Source organism: Scyliorhinus torazame, chromosome 7 (assembly GCF_047496885.1).
Source record: "Scyliorhinus torazame isolate Kashiwa2021f chromosome 7, sScyTor2.1, whole genome shotgun sequence".
Classification (NCBI taxonomy): Eukaryota; Metazoa; Chordata; class Chondrichthyes; order Carcharhiniformes; family Scyliorhinidae; genus Scyliorhinus; species Scyliorhinus torazame.
The window spans coordinates 82,950,686-82,972,989 of record NC_092713.1 but is presented as its reverse complement, the minus strand read 5'-3'; the positions used below and the strand labels follow the sequence as shown (position 1 = coordinate 82,972,989).

The window sequence follows — 22,304 nt, the reverse complement described above, 5'->3', positions numbered from 1 at the left end:
TGCGGAAGTCTCCGCATCTTTGGCGGCCGAGCCCCAACATTGAGGGGCTAGGCCGACGCCGGAGGGATTTCCGCCCCGCCAGCTGGCGGAAATGGCGTTTGTTGCCCCGCCAGCTGGCGCGGAAATGCGGCGCATGCGCGGGAGCGTCAGCGGCCGCTGTCAGTTTCCCAGCACATGCGCGGGAGCGTCAGCGGCCGCTGTCAGTTTCCCGCGCATGCGCAGTGGGGAGAGTCACTTCCGCCTCCGCCATGGTGGAGACCGTGGCGGAGGCGGAAGGGAAAGAGTGCCCCCACGGCACAGGCCCGCCCGCGGATCGGTGGGCCCCGATCGCGGGCCAGGCCACCGTGGGGGCACCCCACGGGGTCAGATCACCCCGTGCCCCCCCCCAGGACCCCAGAGCCCGCCCACGCCGCCTGGTCCCGCCGGTAAATACCAGGTTTGATTTACGCCGGCGGGACAGGCAATTCGTGGGCGGGACTTCGGCCCATCCGGGCCGGAGAATCCAGCGGGGGGTCCCGCCAACCGGCGCGGCCGGATTCCCGCCCCCGCCCAATCTCCGGGAGCGGAGACTTCGGCGGGGGCGGGGGCGGGATTCACGGCGGCCTACGGCCATTCTCCGACCCGGCGGGGGGTCGGAGAATGACGCCCCTTATGTTAGTAATTCAAAATTATATGTATGATACTTTAAAACATTCTTACAACAGAAATAGCAATTCAAATTTCTCTACAATAATCAGTTAAAAAATAATTGCAATAGTATACCTGAAGAAATATCAGATTCATAAAAACTCTATAAAGTTCTGAATCTTAATTGAAATATTTCTAACATGCCAATCTTATCATTCTAGCGCAAAAGATTGAAGAATTGCAACGTGCCCTGACTAAAAAGGATGAAGACATGAGGGCAATGGAGGAAAGGTACAAGACGTACCTTGAGAAAGCTCGTAATGTGAGTATGTGTGTCTTCTGGTTTGCTTTTTATTCAGCATTTATTCCTTATAATCCCTAATTCCCAATAGCGTCTTCTTTCTTTGGCTTGTAAATTGCTCCAAATACATTTTCCACATGATTTGTTTCAAATCTGTTAAAATACCAATGAATATAAAACAAAAATATAAAAAGATATATGCATCTAAAATAGTGTGTAGAAAATGATCTGAGCATTGTTTTGATGGAAACCTTTGTGCACAGGAAACCATTGATTATGAGGGTATCAAGGATTTTTGGTCAATTCTCACTTTTTTCAAGTCTAAAACAGTCAACTTCTCCAATCCTCACTTAATCCTACTTTCTGAAATATTCCCTATTTAGTGAAACGAGATTGAAACATGATTTCAAATAATCAAGATCAACAACTACCCTTCACCAAGGGAAACTAAAAAAGCATACTTCTCCATTTAACTTTACCATTTTACACTGAAAATTAAAGTATTGGAAGATATTGTGAATAATTGCAACTCCCAAGAAGAGCTCTTTATTTACTAGATCTCTTCCTCAACGTTCAACAGTTTGATCTAGAATTAAATTGCATCTGGCTAATTATAAATTTAACCTGGCGGTGTTAATTTATTTCAGAAATAGTCAATATTCTCATTTCAACTGTAGTGGAAGTGTGGCTAAAGGGCAAGAATTGGAATCCACATATGAGGGGTTTTGACTTTGGGAATTTTTTTGTGAGATTGTAATGGGCTGAACTTCTACCCACTTCAAACGAGCTCAGCAGTATAGAAGGGCTTGTTGACCCAAAGTTGACATTTTCTATGTGGGGTCAATATGCTAACTGAGATTGGCATGTCAACCAATCCAAATGCAAACGTAGAATTCATTTTTGGGTTCAAGGTTTGGAATATGTCTGTGATGGTATCCTTTAGATGCTCCGGTTTGCTCCCAAAGGTAAGCATTATGCAGTTTAGGTGGATTGGCCATCATCAGCACATGGAGTTACAGGGATAAGGTGGGGGAATGAGCCTAATTAGGATACTCTTCAGAGGGTCGGTGCAGACTCGATGGGCCGAATGGCTTCCTTCTGCACTGTAGAGATTCTATGTACTCATCCTGCATCTGCATGGCTTGATCATTTTTGAATCTATTTCAATCACTCTTATAAATGGATCAATAGGAAAAGTTGAGATTGATTTTATGGGATATAGCACAATCCACCAAACCCTCATCTCCACAAATTAATTGGTCTGGAAATCTTTGCCAGGAATCCTGACCTCCGATAGCAGTTGGAGATTAGACATGTTAACTTTGTAGAATACGTTCCTGCTGTCATTACTGAATTGAGTTGATGTTACACCCCTGTCCTTGCAAACTTTAGTCGGGTCAACACCGGAAGTAGCCGTCACAAAGGGATAAAAGATCTGTGAGCTTTTGACCCCTGTGTTTCTGTAGAATTACTTTTTAATACCAAACGTCTGAGGATTGAAATGGGAATTTTTAAATTGAAACATGGAGAGCATCAGAACTGGTTTAAAAATTGGAATACATGGAAGGATATGTCGGGCAGGGACCATGTGGCATGCTGGCAAGAGTAAGCATGTGTCTTTGTGCTCTTCTTAAATGAAAATTTAATTTTAAATTATGCAAATCGTAAAGGGACAATTTTCTGAGTACACTCTAATAGCTGGAGACCTCACCTGCCACCAGCACATTTGAGAAAATACTGCAATGTTCTTGCAATTTTCCAACATCCAGTGCCAGCAGAATTCCCCTCCATCCTCGCGCGCGTTCTTGTGTGATTTTATCTTTTACAATTTTGATTCAGCAAAAAGGGTAAATGGGTAAATGCAGCATACAAAAAATTACAAGGAACCAAATTTGTCAGTCCCACTTCCTTCACCTCCCAATAATGGTGCGCGCAAAGCCAAGAACTTCACAGAGACCATTTTTCTTGGAGGAGTTACCCACAGTAAGTGGCTGTTGGGAAATCTAAATACCAGTTCTGCAGGCACCCCTGACCCCCAACTCCTCAACCATCTTCCTCCCCACCCCCTCCACCAGACCACCTAAACTGATGCTACTTAGGTACAGGTTTATGGAGAGGCTTAATGAAGAAAAAAATATTTTTATATTACGTACACAGGTGATTAAAGCTCTGGATCCAAAACAAAATCCAGCAAGTGCAGAAATCCAAGTGCTGAAAGGCCAGATCAATGAAAAGGACAAAAAAATACAAATGTTGGAAGTATGTCACTATTATTACACTTTATACTGATTGGAATATTTTCCTCAATAATATTGCAATGTTCTGAGTTGTTAGCATACTACTATATAACAACTAGCTTGGTTCATCTAAATGCTTGACTATTTCATGACTTAGACATTTAGACGTGCTGAATTAACAGTTATCCCCATCACTTTGAGATATCTATCCCCAAATTGCCGCTAACCCATTATCTTCAATTACAAAATGTAGCAATAAGTGTTAACCTGCCTGTTCACAGCCAAGCTGCTCCAGTACAACGGCAGCATTGGCATCTACCTCACAATGTGGGAAAATTGTCCAAGTATGTCCTGTCCAGAAAAAGCTGCACCAATTCAAATTCAACCTATTAACACCCCATCAGTCTACTTTCGATCATTGGTAAAGTGAAAGAAGGTGTTCTCAACAGTGCAATCAAGTGACACTTACTCAGGAATAACCTGCTCATTGATGATGTGGAGATGCTGGCGTTGGACTGGCTCATTGTTGATCAGTTTGGGTTCTGCCCGGACCATTCGTCTTCAGACCTCATTGCAGCTTTGATTCCAACATGGCCAAAAAGGCTTAATTCAAGGGGTGAGGTGAGAGTCACTGCACCTGATATCAAAGTAGCATTTGACTAAGTGTGGCATTAAGAAACCCTAGCAAAATCTAAGTCGATGGGAATCAGAGGGAAACAGCTCTGCTGTCTGATGTTATACCTAGCACAAAGGAAGATCATTTTGGCTGTTGGAATCAACTCAAACCCAGGGCAATACTTTAGGAGTTCCTGAGGGTAGTGTTCTAGGCCCAACCATCTTCAGCATTATCATCAACGTCATTCCCTCCATCATAGAAGTGGGAATGTTCACTAATGCATGCACAATATTAAGTGCTATTTGCAACTGCTAAAATATTGAAGCAATCTATTCGCGAATGCAGCAAGATCTGGGCAGCATTCAGCCTTGCTCTGATAAGTGGCACAAAAACTGCTGCTTGCCACTTAAGTGCCATCACCTCCATCACGAGAGAATCTAATCATTCCCCTTCACATTCATGGCATTACCAAAGCTGAATCCCCAATCATCAACATGATAGGAGTTACTGGCCAAAAACTGAATGAAACCAGCCATACAAATAGTGTGGCTGAAATCCAGGTCAGAGGCTAGGAATTCTGGGGCGAGTAACTCCCCTCCTGACTCCCCAAAGCATGTCCACCATCGACAAGGCCCAAATCAGGGGTGTGATAGAGAATGGGAAACAGGAAACACAAATGTGGTGGCTGACTGAAGTTGATCAGTACAGACTCCAAGGGATAAAGAAGACTTTGCACCTTGGAGATGCACCTGCTGCAGTTGGTTCCATGTCCAAGAAGGCCTAGTTATTTCCTGGCCCTTGAGGGGTCGGCTAGTTTGAACAATGTACGGTCATCCTGAGATTAACTTTGCTGCCAATATGTTCATGCTGATACTGCTCTATGAAGCTGTGTCATCTGTAGTTTGAGGTTGGGCTTCACAACTCTACCTGGCCAATGTCCCAGCCTGTCAAATCCGGTAGTGCTTTCACTCCTGCTAGGTAGAATCCAAGGTCTGCAAAGATCAACTCATGCTCTTGTGATCATCTGATTCTGCAGCTTGGTTCCTTGTCCCCTGGCCCATCTGTAACGTTGGCCTGGTAACTACTTGTCACTCGTACCATGACCCACTGCGGTTGTAAATGTTCTTCCTGCGGAAAGGCTGCACACTACAGGCTATAGAGTATAAATGTTCAATGCTTAACTGAAGTGCTATCAGCCTCAATGCAACAAACAGTTTCAAACCATCTCTTTCACCATGCTTTCAGCTAGAATTCAGTTGGAATGGTCTTCCCAATGGGCAGCTCTGAATGATAATGGCAGAAGTAAAAACATAGTGACAAGAGGTTCTGAGACTGAAGCAACATTGCAGAAGACAACAGCCCACTTATTAGCCTGGCATTGTGTTGACATTCATTTTAGCGTCAATTTTTAAATTCTGGCCTAGGCAAAGGAGCTTAGAACAATTTTTAGGTATGATGCTCCCATCAATAAGATCACCATAGAAATTATTTAAAGTTTGGCATAATGTCTGTATCAGGACATTTGGGACCTTTTTCATTCTTGCAGTCTAATTGATTTTGTTAGATTCTACAAGTAGATAAGTATTCTTGCATTTTGATTATAAATTATAAGTAAGTTCACATTTTCTGGTTTATTTATCCCAAACCTTTAATTCACAAAAAGCTGTCTCTTTGTATGCAGTGAGAATATGTTGATTATTTCCTTGAATGGTTTGTCTTCTTTTCCTGTATTTTTATTAGCGTGAATGTGAGCAAGCAAAACTTCGAGGATATGAAGAGGAGCTGATAGTAACAGCATGGTACAATAAGGTAAATTATTAACCATAGACAATGTAGAATTATGAACCTAACAATCCGAAATCCTAAAGCACAGCAGCAATCTATGTGGATTGCTTTATGGATAAGTTTGTGATTAGTCTCACTCCTCTTTTGCTGTAGCCATTGGAAATTGTTCCTTTTCAAGCGCAGAGCTAATTCTTTACTGAAAATGTCTATTGAATCTACTCCCACCGCTCTTTTAGATAAGAATCTTTGTTATAATCTTTATTATTGTCACAAGTAGGCTTACATTAACACTGCAATGAAGTTACTGTGAAAATCCCCTAGTTGCCACATTCCAGCACCTGTTCGGTTACACTGAGGGAGAATTCAGAATGTCCAAGTTTCCTAACAGCACGTCTTTCGTGACTTATGGGAGGAAACCAGATGTGAAGCAACAGTGCTAACAACTGTGCTACCAATAGTGAATTCCAGATAATAACCACCTTATTGCATAAAATAATTTCTCCTCCTCTCCCTTATGGTTATTTTGCCATTTAACTTGTATCTATGTCCTCCAGTAACAATCTGTTTATGGACAGCGTTTCTCCTTATTTCTTCTATCCGAGCTTCTCATGCTTCGAAGAGTTCTATTAAAATTTGCCTGTAACTTTCCTGCTCTACATAGAATAATTCCAGTTTCATTAATCCTTCAAGAGAGCTGAAAATGGGTATTATCCTGGTAAATAACCTCTGCCCTCTCTCCAGAGCGTTGATGTCCTTCCTAAAGTGTGGGGCCCATAATTTGAGGCATGTAATATCTTTGCAGGACAGAAAAGGCAAAATGTGCAGCACATGGAGTTTAAAAGTTCACAACCGGAAATTAGTTTATTCTGCTTTGACTATGTATACATAGATGCACAAATATATGGGTGCTATTAGTATTAGAAGGTGCTATTGCAATGTAATTTTCCACATGAGATTTAATTAGTGTGCTGAAAAAGTTTAGCATTGCTTATTCATACTTGTACTCTTCTTCTATACAGCCAAGGATCACATATATCTTCATAATAATTTGTCAATTTGATCCGCCACCTTCAAAAGATTTGTGTACATAAGCCCTCAGGTTTCCCTGTTACTCAACCCCTTTAAAATTGTGCAATGTGATTTATATGCCTTCTCCACATTCATGCAATTCACTGCTTTGATTTGCACCTGCCATGTGTCTGCCCATTTCAGCCTGCCTATGCCTTCCTAATGTTTGCTGCTATTTTTTTCCATTTATGTTTCTAAGTTTTGTGTCAGCTGTAAACTTTGAAATTTTGCCCTGAATACCCAAGCCTTGGTCATTAATATGTGATAAAAAGAGCAATAGTATAAAACACCAAGCTGTACACTTCTGGGAACAACATTGTTCCTTTTTTCAGAGTCAGTGCTTAGGTGGTGGTCGGGGGAGAGGGGAGGAGATGGCTGCTGCTAGAGGACACCAATGCATGTAAGAGCTTTAAGTAGCAGGCAGCCTCACAGAACAAGAGTGTTTTACTAACTTCATTTCACTGGAAGAAATTGAATAAGGGGATATGTTGTTTGACGGTATCTATATTGATTCAAGACCAGCAGCATGGGTTCAATTCCCATACAGGCTGAGGTTATTCATGAAGGTGCCACCTTCTCAACCTTGGCCCTTGCCTGAGGTATGGTGATCCTCAGGTTAAGTCACCACCAGTCAGCTCTCCCCCTCAAAATGAAAAGCAGCCGATGGTCATCTGGGATTATGGTGACTATCTTTTATATTTGACCTTCTCGAGGTGCAAAAACTCCATTAAATCACCTAGTCACACCAAGCGCGAGGTGGTGTCACCAGTCTCCAATCCAAGAGAATTTGCCTCTAAGTAGTGAGCAAGGTGAATGCCAGGGCATCCGCCTCATCCACAACTCTGGCAGTTTCGATACCCCGAATATAGCCGCTAAACGACAGACCTCCAGCTCCATATTCAAGATTGCCAATATGTTGTTGAAAAAAGAGACCCAGAAATCCACAGGTTTGGGACAGGACCAGAAAATGTGAATGTGGTTCGAAGGCCCTTTTGAACTTTGTGCGCATCTATCCTTAACCCTCTCAAAAAAACAACTCATTCTGGCCTTGGTGAGGTGCACCTTGAACACTACCTTGAGCTGGATCAGGCTCGGCCTCGCACAGGATGACGTAGCGTTCACCCTGCAGAGGGACTCGCTCCACACCTCCTCACCCAGCATGGATCCCAGGTCCTGCTCACATTTCACCTTTACCCCCTCCACCAAGACCAACTTTCCCCCCAAAATCTGTCCATAGGTGCCGGACATACTACCCCTTCAACCACCAGGTTTGACGAGTACTTTGCCGGAGCAAAAGGCAAAGATGCCGTTGCCAGTATTCCAAACTGGACCCTCTGCATGACCCAGACTCCATCCGCAACCAGGTAGACACCAGGGGCGCGGTTCTCCACTCCCGCGCCGGTTGGGAGAATCGCCTGGGCCGCCAAGATTTCCCGGGCCTCCGGTCCGACGCCTTCCCGCGATTCTCCCAAGCGGCGGGAACGGCCCGGTCGAGTTTCGCGGGCCGGAGAATTGCCGGAGACACCCAAAATGGCAATTCTCCGGCACCCCCCCTATTCTCAGGCCCGGATGGGCCGAGCGGCCAGGCCAAAACGGCGGGTTCCCCCCTGCGCCGTCCACACCTGGTCGCTGCCGTCGTGAACGGTGCGCGAATGCTGGGGGGGGGGGCGAGGGGGGATCCTGCACCGGGGGGTACCTCAAATGTGGGGTGGCCCGCGATCAGTGCCCACCGATTGTCCTCTCTGAAGGAGGACCTCCTTCCTTCCGCGGCCCCGCAAGATCCGTCAGACATCTTCTTGCGGGGCGGACTTAGAGAGGACGGCAACCACGCATGCGCGGATGACACCCGTTATGCGGCGCCGGCCGCGTCATCTATGCGGCGCCGCCTTTACGCGGGCGACAAGGCCTGGCGCGTGTAGATGACGCTGCCCCGATCCTGGCCCATTGTCAGGGCCTGAATCGGTCGGGATCGGGGCCGTTTCGCGCCGTTGTGAACCTCGACGGCATTCACGACGCCGCGACCACTTCGGCGCGGGAGTGGAGAATCCCGCCCCAGGTCTCCACACCACCCCAACACCTCTACGTTGGCAGCCCAGTAGTAAAACATCGAATTAGGCAGCGCAAACCCCTCCGACTGTCTATCATTTTATAAGACCCATCTCTGAATCCTCCAGGTTTTCCTGCCCCCACATGAAACACAATAGAAGCCGCACAATCACCGTAAAAAAAACTTGGGTAGGAGTACCGGAAGACACTGAAATAAAAACAAAAACCTCAGCAAGATGTTCACCTTGACGGATTGAAACTGGCCTGCCAAGGTCAGTGGAAGACTGTCCCACCTTTGCAGATCCACCTTGACCCTCCCCACTAGGTTGGTGTAATTCAATTTACAGAGCTATGCCCAATTCCGAGCCACCTGGACCTCAAATACAGAAAGCTAGTCCCAGCCAGATGGAAAGGCAAACTGGCTCCCCTCCCTGAAGTATTGACTATAAAATAATCACTCTTCCCAAAATTTAACTTGTATCCTGAGAAGTAGCCAAAGCTTTTCAATATACCCATTTTGGCCCCCAGAGCTGGCCCTGAGTCCCTCACGCATAGCAGACAGTCATCCACATACAAGGACACCCAACGTGTGTTCTGCCCCACCTCTAACAATTCCTCTCTACTTATCTGAGGCCCTCAGGGCAATCATCTCAAAAAAGCTCAATCGCCAGCGCGAACAAGAGTGGAGGCATATGGCACCCATGTCTCGTTTTCCCCCTATGTATTCGAAATGACCCCAAACTCATGGTGTTGGTTCGCATGCTGGCCGAAGGAGCCGTGTACAACAACCGCATCCACGACACAAACTCAGAATCCCAACCCAAGCCTCTCCAAGACCGTGAAGAGGTACCTCCACTTAACCCTGTCGAACCCTTTTTCTGAGTCCAGTGACAAGATGGTCTCCGGTTCCAGCCCAGCTGCTGGGGTGAGAACCACATTGAGCAGCCACCTCATGTTGGATGACAACTTTCGGCCCTTTACAAATCCCGTCTGGTCCTCCCCAACAGATTTCCAACCACACCACCAACATCTTGGCCAAAAGCTTCAGGTCCACATTGAGCAGTGAAAAAGGGCAATCCACACTCTGTGGGATCCTTATCCTTTTTCAGGAGAAGGGAGACAGATGCCTGCCCCAACATCTCAGGGACAGAACACCGCTCCAGGGAATCCTTTTACAGCCTCATCAGTAATGGGACCAATTGATCGGCAAACATCTTATAAAATTCTACCAGGAACCCATCCTGCCCTGGCACCTACCCCATCTTCATCTTTCCAGGGGCTGTTCGGACCTCTTCCAATCCCAGTGGCGCCACCAACTCCTTCTGCAATTCCTCCGCCACCTTGGAAACTCCAGACACTCTTAAAAAAAAATTTTTTAATTCTCCACTCAGCCCCGAATGGCTCCAATGTATAAAATCTCTCATAAAAGGCCCAAAATGCCCCATTCACCGTGTCCGGAGCAGAGACCAACCTGCCCTCCAAATCCCTAACCTGAATGATCTCCCTAGTAGCCTCCTGTTGCCTTAGGGGTGAGCCAAGAGATGACTAACCTTCTCCCCATACTCATACACCACCCTTTCCACCACCTCATCTGGCGCACTGCCCTGCCCATAGACAGCAGGTCAAATTGCATTTGTAGCTTTTTCCTGTGTGCCAATGGTTCCGCAATAGGTTCGCTTGCATACCCACGGTCCACTCCCAGGATCTCATCTACTAACTAAGTAAAAGCAAATTACAGCAAATGCTGGAATCTGAAGCCAAAAGAGAAAATGGGTTATTTGGACTCGAGACATTAGCTTTTTTCTCTTCCTACAGATGCTGCCAGACCTGCTGAGATTTTTCAACTTTTGGTCTCATCTACTATTTACGATATGATCTCCCCTTTAACCACCGCCTTCAACGCCTCCCATAGAGTAGAGGGCGAGACCGTCCCATTCCCATTAAAGTTTACATATTCTCTTATGACTCAAGAGGCTTTCTCCCAGAACCCAATATCCAATAAAAGCCTATATCGGCTTACTCACTCTTCCAACTTCTTCCATCGGGCAGGAGATACAAAAGTCTGAGAACACGCACAAACAGATTCAAAAACAGCTTCTTCCCCACTGTTAACCAGACTCCTAAACTACTCTCTTATGGACTGACCTCATTAATACTACACCCCTGTGTGCTTCACCCGATGCCAGTGTCTATGTATTTACATTGTGTACCTTATGTTGCCCTTTTATGTATTTTCTTTTCATTTACTTAATGATCTGTTTGCAGAAAAATACTTTTCACTGTACCTCGGTACACGTGACAATAAACAAACTCAATCCAAAAAGCCTAATGCCCAACCTCCATTCTGCTGAGTCAGACCCACCTCTGCCATCAGATCTACCAGGTGCGGAGAATGGTCAGAAATAATCACTGTCAAGTATTCCGCCTTTTTCGCCCCAGCAGAGAAGAGTTCTACCCATGACAAAGACGTCTATCCTCGATTACACATTGTGCACCGGAGAAGAAAATGAGAACTCCTTATCCCCAGTGTGCATAAACCGCCACTGGTCCGCACCTCCTGTCTTTTCCATGAATGCAGCTAACACCCTCGCCAGCCCCGAAGGGACCAGCAACTTTGGTCTGGAGCAACCCTGCTTCGGGCCCAGCACACAGTTGAAATCTCCCTCTAAAATCAATTGGTGCGTATCTAAATCTAGTATTGCAGCCAACAACCTCCTTATAAACTTTACGTCATTCTAATTCAGGGCATATAAATTCACTAACACGGGCAGCACGGTGGCACAATGGGTTAGCCATGTTGCCTTACGGCGCCGAGGTCCCAGGTTCAATCCTGGCTCTGGGTCACTGTCCGTGTGGAGTTTGCACATTCTCCCTGTGCTTGCGTGGATTTCACTCCCCACAACCCAAAGATGTGCAGGCTAGGTGGATTGGCCATGCTTAATTGCCCCTAAATTGGAAAAAATGAATTGGGCACTCTAAATTTAAAAATAAATAAATAAATAAATTCACTAACACACCGCCTTCCCCTCCAATATGCCTGAAACCATCATGTACCAATCCCCCTGGATCAGCCAGACCTTCCTGTCTGGAAACGGACCCTTTTGTAAATTAGAGTCACCAGCCCCCGGGCCCTTCTGCAACCTGGCCTGGTCCCGCATCTGCAAGTGAGTCTCCTGTAATAACACCACATCGGCCCACAACTCTTGCCTGCTTCACCGGTCATCCCAGGCCCTGCACATTCCAGGTCACCAACCTTGCTGGGGGTCTCTCATCTCCTGCACCCCCCTCACACTCAAGTCAGCCATTTACACCATGATAAATCATCTCCTCCTTACAAAGTCCTGGGTCCCAGGTCCACCTAAGATGACAACCAGCACCACCTCAAGGATGAGACAAAGAAAATACCCTGCACCCCCCCCCCCCCCCTCCCCCAGGCTTGCAGATTACCTGCCTCCACGCCTCAGTTAGTGCTTTATAAGTGTTGATTGGCATTTCTCGCTACCATTTTGGGTAATATGTTTGCTATTTGTTTCTTACGTCATTTTCTTTTTCTCAATGTAAGACAAGTAATTGTGGACTGCTTTCAGAGTTTGGCTTTTCAGAAGATAGCCACGGAAGCCCGATTAGGAGGCTTTGGTCTAAACGCAAATCGGTCATTCTTAGCAAAACAACGACAGGTAACCAGTACACGGAAAACTCTCACAGTTGCTACACCTGCAGCAGACCCCAAATAGAACAACCAATGGTAGTTGCAATCAATGTGTACAGGTGGCCCTTTTTAAAAATACTATATATAAAAATATTTTAAAAGTGGAAGTTAAAGCAGAAAGGAAATATGACTGAGATCAGTATTTTATAAAACTTTCAAAAGTACATTTCTACCTTAGATTAATTTCAGTGGAAAGCTTACCTTTAACTCTTATAGGGTTCCTTTTCAACGCATCCAAATTACTTTGTATATAGAACAGAATGGTGAGGGACAAGGATGAAATAAATAGCAAGTTATTTAGGGCTTTTTTTGCATCAACATTTAAATTTATATATAATAATATATATTTCCTGATTTTAATTTTATCAATTTGAAAATAAGCATTCTCCAGTAAATAAATTCAATGTTTTTCTTGCAGTAGTATTTTGTCACTGTTTACTTCAAAAATCTATCTTAGTTTCTGGGTTTACGTGGCAACACATATTCTAGCACTTTTGTAAATTTAAAAAAATATAAAATGTGATTGTAATCTTCATGTACTTCAGAACAAATCTTAACATGTAAACACAGCAATAAAATCCTATTTTGGCTTGTATTATGTTGGATTTCAAAGTACAGTAATATCAGTTTAGTTATTGAGGAAGAAAAATATGCTACATGAAATTATATGAAGAACACTAAATTGTAGTTTCTATACTAAATCTTGTTTTATACAATGAAACTTTGAAAGTGTCCTGAAGGCTTTTATTATATATTTCCATGAAATCTATATTTCCAAGTGCTTTACTCATAAACCTGTAGTTTTAAATTGAATGCTTATAAATCTGAAGTTGAGCCTCGATTGATGATTTTTTAGTAAATTAGCCTGAAAAAAACTAATACAATTAACATATTCTTCATTATTTTGGATTTATGTCCTTTCTAATGTGACTGGAATAGATACTTTTGTGTTTTTAGTAGATTTGAATTGTTACACAGGGTGCCTACATTGCTTAGGCCCTAATTAGGTCAGGGAAGCATTTATCAAAAGCTTTATTTCATACACCTGAGAAACTGTGTAGTAAGCAATTATACAGCCTTGGATTGAAGTCTGGTTGATTTCCAAAAAATACCAGATTTGGTGCATTTTATCATCCTTTGTTGAAACTCTTGCTTTATCAGCAGTGGTAGCAATATACAAGTTTCTTAATGGAATGTGGTCAGGATTTTAAGAGAAAAATGATTTTTTGTGTTTGTATTTAGTGGATTTTGAAATTTCTTTATTACAATTGTCTCAAATGTTCTTTATTGAAAAACTTTGTCATAACTGTCAACTTTGAAAGATGGGTTCAGCATCAGTCATATGGACTGTAACTTCACTTTTTGTACTTTTCTGCCTGTTTGTTTCTGAGTAGAAGAGTTTAAAAAAATAATATTTACACTGCAAGTGATGTATGTGGTTGTAGAAGATCCTCACCACATTTTGCTTAAGCTTACAAAAATACTAATCTGAAGTGATGCGACTAATATAACTACATATATGTAGACAACTCACTTAAACTAGTTTATTTTTGTTTGATTTCCAATATTATGAACCACTTTAACAATTCTTGACTTACTAATGCACAGTTACAGGCACTGTGCATGTATCACTTTTCTGCCTCATCACTCATGTTCCAGGTTTGAAAAGTGATTTGAGTGAGTCCATCTTCGAGTTCAATGAATCCCCACCTTTCACATGACGTGTATTATTGCTTTGTACAAAGAAAAACATATATGATCTGTGCTGTTCTAATGCAATCTTAATTTCTGTCTTCAAACACAATGTTGCAAAACTGATTGATGCATGTATACTGATTCTTGAAGAGACATATCCTGAAGAAAGCAAAGGAGAAAGATAATTGTGCAATAAAACTGAGTTCCAGTATATTCTTCATTTCATCAATTCATGAAAATACAGTGGTCACAAAATGTTTGTTTTCATTTCATCGTTATTGCCCTGATATTAACTGTGAGGCATGTGGGTGCTTGGGGCAGAGGAAGAGATTTAATGGCTGGGAAGTCAACCTGTATGGATTTCCAGAGGCCCTACCAAATTTAACTGCAGGATCACTTTGACATTTTGTGAATAAATTTCGAGAGGCTATATGTTGAACAGACGGTGGCTGGCAGTGGGATGGAGGTGAGTTGTACATACGAGTGGGTGAGATTTCAGATATTGTAATGATCTAGGAGGCAGTTGGATATCAGTGGGAGTTGAGTAACACATTGGTTGCCTGATGGTGCTAGGTGATTAACAGGTTTGCTTGTGATAGACTTAAATAATAATTGTGACTCAAATACAAAATTAATAAAAAATGCATAGGAGGGTTTAAATGCCAATGGTGGGCTGTGATGGGGTGGGGTGGGGGCGGGGGGAAGAGTGGTTAAAATACTTGTTACATTGGGGTGGGAGACGAGACATCCCTGCTCATTGTTGCCTCCAAGCAATGCTGGAAATGTAAATGATGGATCCAATCATTTTATCGATCTCTAGCTGACAGATATCTGGAAAAGCCAATCCCAAGAAATTAAATGTGGAACTGAGGTTAAGTTTGAGCCAAACAGCCCCATTAAAATATTTGAAGGACTGACCGGTCTCCCGAAAACAGGTTACATGTGACCCCCAGTCACCCCTTACCCGCTTCTGTTGAAAGTGAAAATGGGCGCATTGGGTCAGGTTTGCCATTTGTCTTATTTTTAACCTCTTGCTTCCCTTGCCCTTGCACCCACCGTGACCTGTCCTTGCTGTTTAACTCCTGTGTATTTTTTTTTTAAATTGTGCATTGGAGCCATAAATATTATTTCATTCTGTCACAATTATCACAAAATTAATTATTAGAACTGGAATAAACAGCTGATTGTACTTGAAGCAGATGTTCTCATTCCCCATTGTTAGTTCGCTGGCTTCCCATGTGTGCAGGATCCCTTCATCCTTATAATTGCTGTTGAAAATCTATCTTCATAACCGCTAAAAGCTGGGATGAAGGACACTTTGTCACTCGTAACATACTACCTTCACAAAATATGTTTGAACGCAGTCTTTCCCTTTGGAAATTTAAATTCATCACTCATTTTCATTAATTATATTTGCTTAATCTATTCTTTTTGTTTTATAAGTTTAGTGTACCCAATTGTTTTTTTTCCAATTAAGAGGCAATTTTAGCGTGGCCAATCCACCTACCCTGCACAACTTTGGGTTGTGAGGGTGAAACCCACGCAGACATGGGGAGAATGTGCAAACTCCACACAGACGGTAACCCGGGGCAGGAATCGAACCCGTACCCGCAGCACTGTTTGCTTAATCTATTCCTCTCCTCTTCATAAATGCAATTGAAGTTGGTTGAGGAGTATGGTTGCACTTGATGACCATAATCTGCCACACAGCAACACTCATGTAAAAGCAAAACACTGGCCATATTGGAAATCTGCATTAAAAACAGAAAATGCCGGAAATGCTGAGAAGGTCTGGCAGCATCTGTGAAGAGAAAGACGGAGTTTACATTTCAGGGGCAAATGCTGTCCCTCCCTGTGCCGACACTTCGGGGCATCCTCCCCCCTTCCTCCCACATGGAATTGCTGGGTCGCATTCCCTTATTGCTGCTGCCTAGAGAGATATCTTGAAAGCATCCCAAGTAATCCGCTGTGAACCTAACCACAATGTTTATAAACATCTAGCTGTGATTTATAGCTCCTGACCAAATCGAAAGCAGTTAAGTGCCTTCTGCTGAGAAAAAGAGGAAGTGAAAGCACTTGACTCCTAGGTGTGTATAAACATTGTGGGTTGGTTCAAAGCAGGCTACTTGAAATACAATCAAACGTGGAGGAAAATTAAGATAAACAATCCAGATATCTGGCTGTCTGGAAGCTGTCAATTCCAGCCTACTAAAGCTATTTCACTTTGAAATAAATAGAAGCCTTGCAAATCAAAGGATCTGAGGAGTTTGTGATGTGGTTTGGCTTTCTATAAGGTAACAGCTGCTGCTTTCTAGACATCTGTCTGAGGCAGTGGGTGAAAGTGACAGGTGAGTGAAAAAGCAGAGATTTTTTTCACTTTCCGCCTAGAATGCTGCTCATCTTCCTGACAGGGATGACTGATGGGGGGGGGGGTCTCTGTTATGGGGACGGGGTATTCTCTGAGATACAGGGGGGGTGTCTCTGATATGGGTGGTTCCCTTTTATGGGGGGGTCTCTGATTTGGGTATCTGTTGGGGGGGTCTCTGGTGGGAGTCTGGTGGGGGGTGGACAGGATTCGCATGGGGGGGGGGGGGGGAAGAGGGCCCTCTGCTGGACTATTATTATTATTTGGGGACATGTCCCTAAAATACCCCTTGGTCCAACAGGGCCACACTGGCGAATACTTGCACCAATCCATGCCTGCATGAATCCCGGCTGCGAGGGCCGGAGCATCATGGAGCCGTGGATAATCCCATGTCTAGCCTGTTAATGGGATCCAAATGGGTTATTTTGACCCATTTACACCCTTCCACCGACACAGGGTGTGAATCCTGACTCAGCCACCCGCAGGGGACCAGAACATTGCAAACAGGTTTCTCCACTGAATTGGGAACTCTGCTGTGGGTGGTGGAGAATCACTCCACCCCCCCCCCCCCACCCCCCCCCCCCCCCCCCCCCCCCCCCCGCAGCCTCCTCCGTGTTCAGGTTGACAGCCTATTATCAGAAATGGAAAAGGTAAGTGACCTGCAACAATTACATTTTCTCCCGCCACAGATTTTGCCAGATCTGCAGAATATTTCCACCTTTAGGTTCAGGAGAGCATTCATAGCATTACACATCTCACCCCGAGGCTCATGATACACTACTGCAGCTGAATATTCTAACTGAATAGCTCAGTTAGAATAACTGCTTTAGGACCACCAGTAACATAATTGAGGGCACAATTGAAGCAAAGATTCAGGTGGCTGGATAGATCTCATGAGTTCCCTACAATATGTGATGCATTTTGCATAAGCAGGCAATACAGGGAGAATTACATTTGAAGGCGGAAGAGCAACAGAAAGAACCATCTTAGAAGAGGAAGAACCGGATGAAAGTAAAAGAGAGACATTTATAGAATAGTGCTCTGGCTCATTCTGCTCTCCTGAAAGGTTACACAAAGCTGAAGATGTTGAAAAGACTCAACAGGCCTGACAGCATTTGTGTCGAGAGAAACAAGAGTTAACATTTTAGGTTTTACGTTATCCTTTCTGAATCTGCCGTATTTTACTTTTGAGTTGCACAAAGCACCGCCCCTAATCGTCCTCTTGATCCATTTTACCTTAAATAATGTGAAACCATTCAACCAACTTACATATCAGTAACATACTGTCAATTCAGACTCCGAAGCTGCTCTGAACCACATTTCAGACTGAAGTGGTAACTGGTGCTGTGCATCAATGTAAATGCATGTAGGCTAACTAGACACTAGAGGGAGCACCAGAAACATCACACACACACACTCAACCAGTAGATCAGTTAGATAGGACACGACCAATGGACATTCACAATACACACAGAGGTGACATGACCACAGGGGGGCATTACACCAACCCATATATAAAGGACACCACACACATGATCTGCCTTTTTCCAGTGGACACAGTCAGTGAGTAGAGACACAGAGTTGATTCAATATTACACCCACCACCTGGATTGCAGCAACTGGTTAGTCAGTCTGGGTAGCTCTCGTAGGATTAGCAGTAGTGTCGAACACGAGTAATAGAAGTGTAAATAGTTTAATAAACGTGTTGAAGTTATCTCCACGTCTGAACCTTCCTTTGTCAAGTGCACCTCAAGGAAGCCGCTTATGTTTCACCTAGAACATAAACCAGTAACGGTGATTAATTTAATGTCCAACACAAAAATTGTCTTAAATTCATCTCTCACCTCAGTATCAACCTACAGTGACTTTTGAGAAAGAATGTTGACTAACTCGCCTACTTCTACAAGATGCTTCACTAATGACTTCTGGGTGCTTAAGCCTGTGAGAGACAAGCTACTGCCGTATTAGACCTGATGACCAACAGACATCATGCAGCTGTTGGTCAAAGGGGCGAAGGAAGAGCAGGCATGCTGTCATCTGAGAGAAGGCAGCACTTACCATTCCTGCCGTGCTATACCTATTTACAAAGATAGACGTTTTCTTTTTACTTCAATAGTGTCAAAAATACTCAATGCTGAGAAATTCAATACCTTTATTTCTTCCCTCACCAAAGAAAGCAATTTAAAAGCAGAATGGATATGAGATAAAGTACAGTGGCCGTAAGCATGCGTGCTCTTGTGTTACTGATTTTTGAAGCACAGAATGACCTATTTTATTCTTTTTCTCCCCTTTCATCAAGTTTGAATCTACCTTTTCTTTGACTGGCTCCCTTTACCAGCTGAACTCAGTCATTTCCATATTGATACAAAACCCAGTTTATTCTGCATGTAGCCTTTCCTTTGTGTGCCAGCTTTCTGTTTGAAAGTTGCAAAGACACAGCTGCATTTTCAATAACTTTCATTTATCAAACTTTTACAAACAGGCTGTTTTCTGGCAGACTTTCAAGGTCCAGGGACAATGTGTTATTCACTCCATTACAGTTACCTATTATCTTGTTTCTTTATGGTAACTTCCCAAGGACCTCTTCTAAGCCATTTGTTGAATTTTCCAACTGCCACTCTACCTTTTCTTTTACCCATGTTCCAACCTACACTATTTTTTGTGATCTCCACTGTTTTGTTTTACCTACCAGGGTCTGAGATTCTCTCTGAATATCATAGATACATAGAAGATAGGAGCAGGGGGAGGCCTTTTGGCCCTTCGAGCCTGCTCCGCCATTTATCACGATCATGGCTGATTATCCAACTCAATAGTCTAATCCTGCTTTCTCCCCATAGCCTTTGATCCCATTCGCCCCAAGTGCTATATCTAGCCGCCTCTTGAATACATTCAATGTTTTAGCATTAACTACTTCCTGTGGAAATGAATTCCACAGGCTCACCACTCTTTGGGGGAAGAAATGTCTCCTCATCTCTGTCCGAAATGGTTTAACCTGAATCCTGTTCTGGACACACCCACCATTGGGAACACCTTCCCTGCATCTACCCTGTCTAGTCCTGTTAGAATTTTATAAGTCTCTATGCGATGACTCCTCATTCTTCTGAACTCCAGCGAGAACAATCCTAACCTAGCCAATCTCTCCTCGTATGACAGTCCCGCCATCCCTGGAATTAGTCTGCTAAACCTTCGCTGCACTCCCTCGAGAGCAAGCATCCTCAGAAAAGGAGACCAAAACAATATTCTAGTTGTGGCCTCACCAAGGCCCTGTATAATTTCAGCAACACAACCCTACTTCTGTACTCTAAACCTCTCGCAATGAAGGCCAACATACTATTAGCCTTCTTTACCTCCTGCTGCACCTGCATGCTTACCTTTAGCGACTGGTGCACAAGGACACCCCACTAGATACTGCCTGCCAATTTGAAAAGGACCCATTAATCCCTACTCTTTGTTTCCTCTCTGCCAACCAGTTTTATATCCACCTTAATACACTTCCCCTAATCCCATGCGCTTTAATTTTGCACAATAATCTCTTATGCGGGACTTTGTCAAACACCTTCTGAAAGTCCAAGTATACCACATCGACTGGCTCCCCCTTGTCAACTGTACTGATTACATCTTCAAAGAATTCCAACAGATTGGTTAAGCATGATTTCCCCTTCGTAAATCCATGCTGACTCTGACTGATCCTGCCACTGCTTTCTAAATGTTCCGCTATAAAGTCCTTGATAATGGATTCAAGAATTTTCCCCACTACTGATGATCGGCTTACTGGTCTGTAATTCCCTGTTTTCTCTCTACCTCCCTTTTTGAATATTGGAGTGACATTAGCTACCTTCCAATCTGCAGGGACTGTTCCAGAGTCTATAGAATCCCGGAAGATGAGCACCAATGCATCTACTATCTCCAGAGCCACCTCCTTAAGCACTTTGAGATGCAGATTCTCAGGCCCTGGGGATTTATCCGCCTTCAATCTCATCAATTTTTCCAGCACCATTTCTCTACTAATATTGATCTCCCTCAGTTCTTCCCTCTCACTAAACCTTTCATTCTCTAACATTTCTGGTATCTGATTTGTGTCCTCTTTTGTGAAGACAGAACCAAAGTATGTGTTCAGATGCTCAGCCATTTCTTTGTCCCTTACTATGCATCCCCCAGTTTCTGTCTAATGGGGGCCTACGTTTGTCTTTACCAATCTCTTTCTCTTCACGTATCTTTAGAAACTAGTGTCAGTATTTATGTTCCCTGCAAGCTTACTTTCGTACTGCATTTTCCCCTTAATCCTTTGGACCTTCTTTGCTGAATTCTAAACTGCTCAAAGTCCTCAGACCTATTATTTTTCTTGGCCTATCTGTATGCTTCTTCCTTGGATCGGATACTATGTCCTTGCTATTTCCCTCTTTTCTTATATATTCTATCATCTCTCATTGTGTAAGGAAAACCAATAGTGAGAATCCCAAATGCAAATCTGTGTTATCGTTAATCCCATCTGGAACATTCTAACCAAAGGATGTAGTTCCACACTAGTGGAAAACTGAAGTTTTTTGGATTGACTGATTTATCCCCCATTAGCCTGTATAATGTGCAGCACAGATGGTCCTTTAACAATAAAGTGGCACTGAGCTGGTTGGCGACAGACCCTTCAGCACCTTCAGAGCAGTCTGACCTCCAAGAGCTTCTGCCCAATTAGAACCTGTACTGACATGCCACCAGGAAGAGTATGCTAGCATGGCAGGAGGGTCGAGGAACAGGACCATTGCTGAGCATTGGAAGAAAGGTGGGTGAGGCGGGAGAGCCAGGGGCAGTTCCAGACATGGGGAAGCGGTCTCAGTTTGAAAGGCAGTTGAGGATCTCCCCATGGGGACAGCCTTTGGCACAGGCAGGTCTCTTCACCCCACCAACCAAGCTGCAGGCATACCCATCAGAGCTCCCTTGGCAGTTGCTCACAAGGTGTAGTTTCTGTCCACTACTGGTCCCATACCAGTGACATGAGGTCCTTAAGTGACACTGAGTTGGAGCTCAATTTTCCATTGGTGGGAAGACCATCTTGGCACTTCCCAATGTGGAGGAGGGAGCAAGGAAGATAACAGGCTCTCCAATATTCACCTCCTCATCCAATTATACAGCCCCCTCCCTCCCCCCCCCCCCCCCCCAGTCTACCTCAGAGCTGAGGGTAGGGTCAGTGGGGGTGGGGTAAGTGAGAGCATTAGGTTCTGCCCACCACCCTTTATTTGTTCCATTTTGTTCTGGTTTACACTCATCACAAAGGCCTCTCATCTCCTGCTTTTCTTTTGGCCACATTGTTATTATCCATTTATTGATTAATTTTTATTTGCACTTTGCCCATTCTCACTCATTCCTTAATCGATAATAAGGTTCCTTCAGGTCAAATAAATCACCTCTTTCTTTTCTTGGTTCATGTTGGATAAAATGGGAGGGATTCTCTGTCCAGTAACGCTGGAAACGCATCGAGATCGGGCGAAGAATCAGGCGTCAGCTGAAAAGCGAGGTTGGCACCGTTCGTCCAATAGAGCGCCATGCTCTGGCACCCCGATGGCGGCGAGGATGCCGGCATGTACATGCAAACGTACAGTAGCATTTGTTACCATATTAACGGATCCAACCCTATAGTCTGGGTCAGTGACTGGGCGGTGTGGCTGCTCAGGGAGAGAGAGAGAGAAGGTAAGAAAAGTTTCCAAAGGCACAACGGTTGGCGAACAATTGTGCAGCTGGTGGGGGATGTATCTTCCAGGAATGGGGGGAGTAACGAAGGGCGACCAAGAGATTGGCAGTGGGATCCAGATGGCCAGGCATGGACCGCCATTGCCGCGGCCTGCAATGCGTACTCCACTGAC

General features: G+C 44.1%; 1 protein-coding gene across 1 annotated transcript in view; it reads left to right on the top strand.

The window, feature by feature from the left end:
- Nucleotides 1–14,295, top strand: part of hook1 (hook microtubule-tethering protein 1) — a 149,510-nt gene extending 135,215 nt beyond the window's left edge. The window contains exons 19-22 of the mRNA XM_072510981.1: nucleotides 849–949; nucleotides 3,086–3,187; nucleotides 5,522–5,590; nucleotides 12,268–14,295. Coding sequence (XP_072367082.1) covers nucleotides 849–949; nucleotides 3,086–3,187; nucleotides 5,522–5,590; nucleotides 12,268–12,414 — 419 coding nt within the window. The 3' untranslated portion in view covers nucleotides 12,415–14,295. The remainder of the gene's footprint in view (nucleotides 1–848; nucleotides 950–3,085; nucleotides 3,188–5,521; nucleotides 5,591–12,267) is intronic.
- The last annotated feature ends 8,009 nt before the right edge of the window (nucleotides 14,296–22,304 follow it).